The sequence below is a fragment of the Idiotropiscis lumnitzeri genome, chromosome 5, assembly GCF_059441095.1.
Source record: "Idiotropiscis lumnitzeri isolate Australia: NSW breed Sydney's pygmy pipehorse chromosome 5, RoL_Ilum_1.0, whole genome shotgun sequence".
Taxonomy (NCBI): Eukaryota; Metazoa; Chordata; class Actinopteri; order Syngnathiformes; family Syngnathidae; genus Idiotropiscis; species Idiotropiscis lumnitzeri.
In genome coordinates this window covers 17875238-17883073 of record NC_142395.1, presented here as the reverse complement: position 1 = coordinate 17883073, position 7836 = coordinate 17875238, and the positions used below count along the sequence as shown (strand labels likewise).

The 7836-nt window shown below is 38.7% G+C and overlaps 1 protein-coding gene across 1 annotated transcript; it reads right to left on the bottom strand.

Moving 5' to 3' along the window:
• Positions 1-2364: 2364 nt before the first annotated feature.
• Positions 2365-4491, bottom strand: LOC148337113 (guanylyl cyclase-activating protein 2-like). The gene is made up of 4 exons (XM_088296112.1): positions 4184-4491; positions 3940-4089; positions 3105-3213; positions 2365-3025 (listed from the first exon to the last, which is right to left on the bottom strand). Exons 1-4 carry the CDS (start codon positions 4379-4381, stop codon positions 2898-2900), a joined length of 585 nt encoding a protein of 194 aa, XP_088152238.1. The 5' UTR covers positions 4382-4491; the 3' UTR covers positions 2365-2897.
• Between the last annotated feature and the right edge of the window lie 3345 nt (positions 4492-7836).

The window sequence follows — 7836 nt, the reverse complement described above, 5'->3', positions numbered from 1 at the left end:
GCCAAACAGCTTAAACTCATTCACTACCAGTCGAGTAAATAAAATGGATCTTTGACGTCTTTAGCGGTCAATGGCACTCTAAATGAATGTGATCATCACAATCTTCAATCACATTTTTATTTGAAGCATAACATAAGTCACATTATGCAGATGTATATTTACCAGAGATGGGCGTCAGCAGTCTGTTACACAATTCCTGTCTGTATTTCAAGTCGACCCACGTCGGCCCATAACGCCCCTCGTCAGTGAGAGTTAATCAGCGCCGAGAACAGAACATAACATACTGGAATTTCCATGTCACATGCATAAGCAGACATTGTGGAATGCTCACCCTTTCTTTTGCTACCATTGTCAAAGTGTGGTGTTTCCTCAAATTACTGCCAAGTTTTCTACCGTGCCAAAAGGCCTTTTTTGTGTTTGGTGCTGGGCATTGTGGGATGGGTGATGCGATGCCAATGCACGGATAATGGTTTGTACGATTTTGTACTTTATTACGTTTTGCATACTATTGTGATCTGAGCAAGTACTGCATCAGCAAGAGTTTTTTATTCATAGAAGTGATTGGAAAATGTACTATTGGTTGATTAAAAAATATATTGTGTGAACCGATTGATTTCTTTTTGGCTATTCAATGTGTTAAAATTTATGAAATGCATAAATATGTGTGCTGCTTTGTTTGTCAAAAAATGTGTTTGTTCTTGTGTTTGTAAAAAATGAGTGGAGCATCTCAGTTAAGCCGGTATCCAAGTGAGCGGCAAACAATTGCGATTGCGTTCGAAGGCCGCGAATGTCGCGATAATTTCAGAGTTCGCCAGGTTTTGGTCAATGTCTCAAATGTTCGCAAAACATTGGCCTGCAGTTTTAGTGATGTTTCTTGTTGCAAGGAAATTTTAACAAAATTCCCTTGCGACAAATAAAGTACAGGCCAACGTCTGACGACAATTTGGCAAACATTTGTGACCTTGAACGCACATTTTTCTACCTTTGCCAACACTCTGAAGTGTTTGCTTCTAAGTGGGCTTTAGGTTTGGTGAGGGGGGCCTCTATTTGATGGTTCGCCCCTTGGCCTATGAATAGGTAAAGCCGGCCCTGCATTACACTGACATCCAGCCTGGCTCCCTGCCTTGTGTACCTACTTAGCTTGTTACATCCGGCCAACTGTAACCCTGTTTCTTCGTATGTTCATCAACTTGTGATTCCTGTAGTCTGTCCTGCATCTTCTTCTGCGTCCGTTCTTGGTAACACTTGCTTTAATACTAGAATGCTATGTTTCTTTTTTTTTTTTTTTTTAATTGTACACATAAACTAGGCAACTTAGTGCAGCACTGTATGTTTTGCTCTATAAAGCATCTAATGTGAACACTTTAGCTGTCTCAGAATGTTTAGAATTTTTTTTATTCCCTGTTGTGACTGCTTGTATTCCTTTCGACCTTTAGACCAGTAGCAAACACAATGAATTGAAAAGGTCAGAATCTCAAAGAATACTGTGACTATCTTCCATAGTTCTTCTCTATCAAGTCGACCATTGTCATCACTGTCAAAATTCTTAAAAATTCAAAACCTTGAACATTCAAAAAATGGTCCTCTCAGCAGAAGATGAACCACAGCACCACACTCTATAAAACCCATTGTGATGTTCTGAAAACAGAGGACATTAATAAATACAGTACGGTGTATATTCTAGCTGTACACGCTTTTGTCGTTTAATGTGTAAACATGACCGATATCTCTAAATGGCTTGATGAGTTTGACTAAACTGAATAATAACTATTTAATGTGTTGCCTGACTTTGAGCAAAGGGCTTATTTTCAGCCAATGGTTGTGAGTTTAACCTTGTAATCCATATGCTTTATCCCTTCCTGAACTTTGAGTGACCACAGTAATCTGCATTTTTTTTTTTTTTAAAATGCATCGTGAAAAGATCACATCAAAATGACATGTAGGAAAGTTGTTCATGTATCATCGATCTGAAGCCCTTCGTTCTTGCTACGTCATCCATAGAAACAAGGCACAATCACACTTAAGTAAGCTTTAAGCAACATTTGGGTGCTCTTGTTATGTAAAGTGTGGCTGGAGGCGTCGACAGGATGACGGTGTAACACATGTGCTATTGCCGTTTGATGTCAAACAGGTATACAAAAACTGTGTTTGGGTTTTTAGTAAACGTCAGTTCCTTGTCTAATGCCGCTATAAATCCATAGTAGACACTATTATTTTTTAGCGCACTACAACTGGACATTGCGTGCGACGTTCCATCACATGCACAGATAGCTTGTGTGTGTCAGAAATTAATCCAGTCATCATAATAAAATAAATGGGACAACAATAGCATGCCATTGTGAGATAACTTTACTTGGTTTGCAATATAACATACATTTTATATTGCATTACAGAAGACAAATAAATAAATCAGAGGAAATGCATTAAAAAAATCATCCATGATTGCATAAAATAAACAGTACTGTATACAGTATATCAAGAAGGCTGCGAGTTGTATCAATAATCATTATGTAAATGAAATGCAAACATTGATGTTGTTTTTAGTATATAAAGTGAAATGACTATGAGCGGCTGTATTAAAATAACTGCATTTTTCTAGGGCTATTTCCATTAAGAAAGTGTAACTGCACATGGTATAAAGGTTTGCCACGAGACAAATTGTGGCCGCTTGCACATATTTCAGTCAGTGAAGACACAACGACATGGCAAACAATACTGAAAATACGTTTGACAGACGGGTGCTGTATTGCCAAAAGCATTTGCAGATCTGCTCAACTCACATCTACCTTAGTTCAAACTCCACCCAGGTTAAGGGCCTTGGGCGGACATGTCAATTCCAGCCATGATTAAACGTCTTATCAATGTTGTAAAGGCCTAAAATGTGTATTTGGCCATTTTCAAAAGTGTGCGCTCTTTCTCCTCTGCTCGAGAACCCAAAGTGCAGGGTTTATGTCCAACTTCAACATATTGAGCACCCAGGGATCCTGCTGTGCCCCTTTAATGAACTCTTCCATATTAATACAACCTGTAGAACAAAATATCATAATTAATTCGCATATTCTATCTTTAAGGCCGCGGGTTCTTTTCTTGTGTGAAACCCTTACCATCCCCATCGCTATCAACAGCCAGCAGTATTCGTTCCACAGCATCGTCTACTGTGAAATGGGACTCATTCGAGTCCGTTTTTGTGCCTTTCTTGACATAATAGATGCTCTACATAGAAACAAAGGAAACGCAAAGTAAAGCATCGACTTTATTTGAAATAGAAATAGGTTTGTTTTATGTTTATGACATACGGCCCCTCCTCCCAGCAAGATGAAAATGCACAGTGTACAGACCAAAGCTAAAGGATTGCTGGTGTTGCTTTTGATGCCTCCGCACTGCATGATAACTTTTGATTCTTATCCATTCTTCTCATAATGACGTTTTCTTTTCATTATTTGTCCCCTTTCCAGTAACCAGTTTTCCATGCATCTATTTTCTACACCGCTTATCCTGTTCAGGGTCATGGGAGGCTGAAGGAAAAGGCCAACTACAACCTGGACTGTCACCATGTTATCATGGGGCCAGTATCCTTTTATGCATTTTATTCCAGTCGAAATCTTCAAATCAAATTAGAAAATAGTTTGTTCAGAGAAGTAATTTACCAATGCATTATTCTGTATGTATTGCTTTCATTGCAATAATTCAAGACAACATTTTTTAGGGAAGCTAGCAGTCATAGGAAGTAAATTGAAATACAGTTACAATAGCTGAATAAGATTATTGCATTTTTACATATTTGACAGTTCCATAAAACAAATTGATAAACTTGTTACCAACATGATTAAGACACTTTTGTGATCTAAAAAAACAATTTTAGTGTTACTGGTTTACGTTTTATGCTATTACAGTGTATGTTTAAGATAAGAGGTCACTGTGCTTCCAACGTGAACTTACTTGGATTATTGACCGAAGCTCATCCTTGTCAACAAAGCCGTTGTTGTCTTTGTCATACACTTTGAACGACCAGCGCAGTTTATGCTCCAAGTCTCCCCGAAAAACAAGATTAAGAGCTGCGACAAACTCGAGGAAGTCTATTGTATTGTCCTGAAAGGGAAGATTTATTAAAAACCACTATTAATAAATTATTATTGGTACACATATTAAATGTCATATGCTATCTGAAATTAAAATATCTCACCCCATTCGTGTCAAAAGCTCGAAACATGTTCTCTGCATAATCCGATGCTTCACCGGTTGGGTCCACGCCGAAGAAACGCTTGAATTCATGCAGAAAAAGTAGTCCACTCGGGCACTCGGTGACAAATTTTTTATACATATCCTGCAGCGCTTTGACATCGATTTCTTCTGCGTTGTCTGTTTGCTGTGCCTGTCCCATGGCTTGTATTTTAACAGCACATTGTCCTTTAGGCTGTTGGTATGACCTCCATCCTGGAGTGTCCAAACTAGAAATGAGTACCTTATTGACGTTGACGTTCCATAAGCCTGTGGAATCCCAAAGATCCAGTTTACATTTGAGACAGGTGATTAGTGTGGGCTCGGGATTAAGACTGGATTATCCGGTTGGGGTTTCCTTTCAGTGGGTTTGCCTCAGAAGTGGACTTGCCCAAAGCCACCAGTAAACATGTTCATCAAAAGCTTCATGTTGGGATGAAAATGAGTTGATTGGTGCATCTTAAATTCAAAACCTTGTCACAGTTATATCTAGTAACTGTTGACAAAAGGGAAACTATGTCTCTTTAAATTATACATGCACGTTATTGTGTTGACCACCCACCCATGTCCGGGGTGGCTCTTAATCAGGCCCGTCAAAAACAAGCTAAGAGCATAAGACGCTCAAGGCCATGCTCATTTGGAATTGGTGTATCAATCTCTTTTAATTAGATTGCATTGTGCAAGGGAGACAAATCCTACAAGAGACATGCATTGAGATGATCTCAAGGTAGGTCAAACTTAAATAAGGGTAACGCTTGCAATCATTTTTTTAAAGAACTCTGTGTGTTTGTTCTGCAGATGAATCAATATATGCCATCAGACAAAAGCTTTGACAGTAGCTCATCGGTCAATTTGGATCTAATATCATCAAGGCATCTCATTCTACTTTCAAGAGTTTGAATTATTCTAATTCCTCAATGTGCAATTGCGAAATCAATTAGGCAATGCAATTTTTGGACAAATTGCACATGAATTCTAAAATGCTGAATTTCATCATATGGGGGCGGCACAGTGGCCGACTGGTCAGCACATCGGCCTCACAGTGCAGAGGTGCTATTCAATAATGGCTCCGGCCTTCCTGTGTGTAGTTTGCATGTTCTCCCCGTGCCTGAGTGGGTTTCCTCCTGGTACTCCAGCTTCCTCCCGCATTCCAAAAATATGCATGATAGGTTGATTGAAGACTCTAAATTGGCCCTGGCTGTAATTGTGAGTGTGAATGGTTGTCTTTGTGTGCCCTGCAATTGGCTGGCAACCAGTTCAGGGTGTACCCACCTACTGCCCGAAAACGGCTGGGATAGGCTCCAACATGCCCGTGAGTCCGTGACCCTCATGAGGGGAAGCGGTTCAGAAATTGGATGGATAAATGGACCCATATGGAATGATATTTAATTTTTATGAAATGTTTTGGTTTATTTTGAACATTTTATAAATGTTTAGATTGGGTTCAATGGTTTTTTGTCTGGCAAGAAATTTGGAAATTGAAGGCAAATGTCTATTTTTTTTTATTTATTATTAATTAGAGGCTTTTATTTTGAAAATGTGGAAGATTTGGGGAATAGGAATGTGCAAGAGTCAAAATGGTTTTAATCGGCCAAGAAATATGTGTGCTATCCTCACAAAGACATCTATGCTGATACATGTATGAGTATTTACTCTTTGAGTATGCAACGATACACAGTAAATTTCATAGAGTATATTTTACTCAAGGAAAAACGACATTTGGTCCCAGTAAAATATTAGTCAAATATTCAGCATAATATTCAGTGTAAAATTTATTATGAGAATTTTACGCGTAATATTTTACTCTCAAATTATACTCTGTTTACTGGGACCAAATGTTGTCTTTTTGGAGACAATGCCTTACAAAATTTACTGTGTATAGAGTACTAATACCTATGGAAGTTTTTTGTTGTTGTTTTTTTTTTAACACAATGCCAAAAAATTGTGAACAATGACCATCCTTTCTGACGCGGATGAGATTTAGAACTGTGACATGTGTCAGTCTGACTGATATCATCAAATGGCCATAGAAACCAAAATATTGAGGCAAATGTTTTTATATTTTCAAACAATGATTTGTGCATAGGTAGACTTGTGCACATGAATTGTGGGGGCGGTTTTTCGTTATTTTCTGACATTAAGCCACGTTAAGCTTTTTTTTTTCTTTTACACTCACATAAAGCTTTTTGGATTGTCTCACACGTATCGTTAAGAGTAAACATTTAACGATTAATCAACATTATTTTCACTTTTGATTGTCTGGTATGTAATTTATACTATTTGACATGTTTTCCTCCTCCAACTAACCTCATTTAAATGATCAGATCATCAGCAAGCTCTGCAAAAGCTGTACAACGACGGTGCTGTAGATGGACGAGAAGTGAAGAGAGGCAAGAGCTACCCGCTTCACCTCTGTTGCAGAGAACAACAGCACCATCTATTGGTAAAATTGCGATATTACAACAGATGAACCTTTTGATACGGTATATATATAACAAACAATATACATCATGGCAGGTGCAGCGTCATGGATTCTGACTGATATTCTTCAGCTGGAGCAGGGCCCTTAGTCAAAGCAGAGGAAATTATGGGCAGTTCCAAATACCAGTCAGTGTTTGCAGAGAACCTTGAGGCAAATTAATAAGCAAAATGTCCGGAAAAGCCTACTGAAACATCTGAACCTTGCGGGGTTAATCATAGGCACTTTAAATGGTGGCTGTTGTGTGCTGACTGTCGTTTAACATGAGTTTGAATATAATTGACATGATCTCAGTTGTTTGTTTTTATTATGGACTTGTACAGGTTGTAATTTTTTGTTTCAATTAATTAATCCTGGTCTGTTTTTTTTTTTAGATCACAAACTCCTGAACACGTGTGTGTAGATGTATTTTTTCACGACTAAACGTGGCACAGTTGTGCTGTTATATATCAGAATCTTTGTTGGTGTCTGTAATTGTGGTGGGACAGAGGTAGCATTAATTAAGAAGTGGTTTAAATCGAGTAAGTCACTGCCAAAAAAGAACTTACAATCTTGTAAAGAAGGTAGGACTTCGGACCGAGCTTCTGTTCCAACATACTTTCTTGCCTCTTGTCTGGGCTATTTCAACTTTTTGACACTAAAGGTTTTACATAAATCTACATCACTACCCTTGTGATGTACTTGCATTGTCCTGCTCTCGCTGCATATTTCCGTCTTTCTGCGGACCTGGTGATTAACACGCCTTCTAAAATAATGTCCTCAGATGCTTTGTGCCACGTCAGCAGACTTTATTGTTGATCTTAAATCGCCGCCGCACTCGGTGAGTCTGTGCGAAACGGATGATCTCCCTGCTGAGTCCACAGTTTGCCTGATGGATTGTGCTGCTTCAGATGCTATTGAATAGATCCTGAATAGATCAGTGGTCTAAATATTGTGAGCCAAAAGCTGCTGTGAGGAGGGTGGGGTGGGGTTGATTAACCTTGGCACCGGGTGCACCGCATTTCATGCTGATGACGGAGAATTTTTTTTTTTGCATTGCGTTTATTGTTGTCGATCCCGCCACTCTGCTGTCATTTTCATTCCTTCCGCACGACTAACTTTGATGAATGCCAACATGAAAAATTAATTGACGCCTTTTG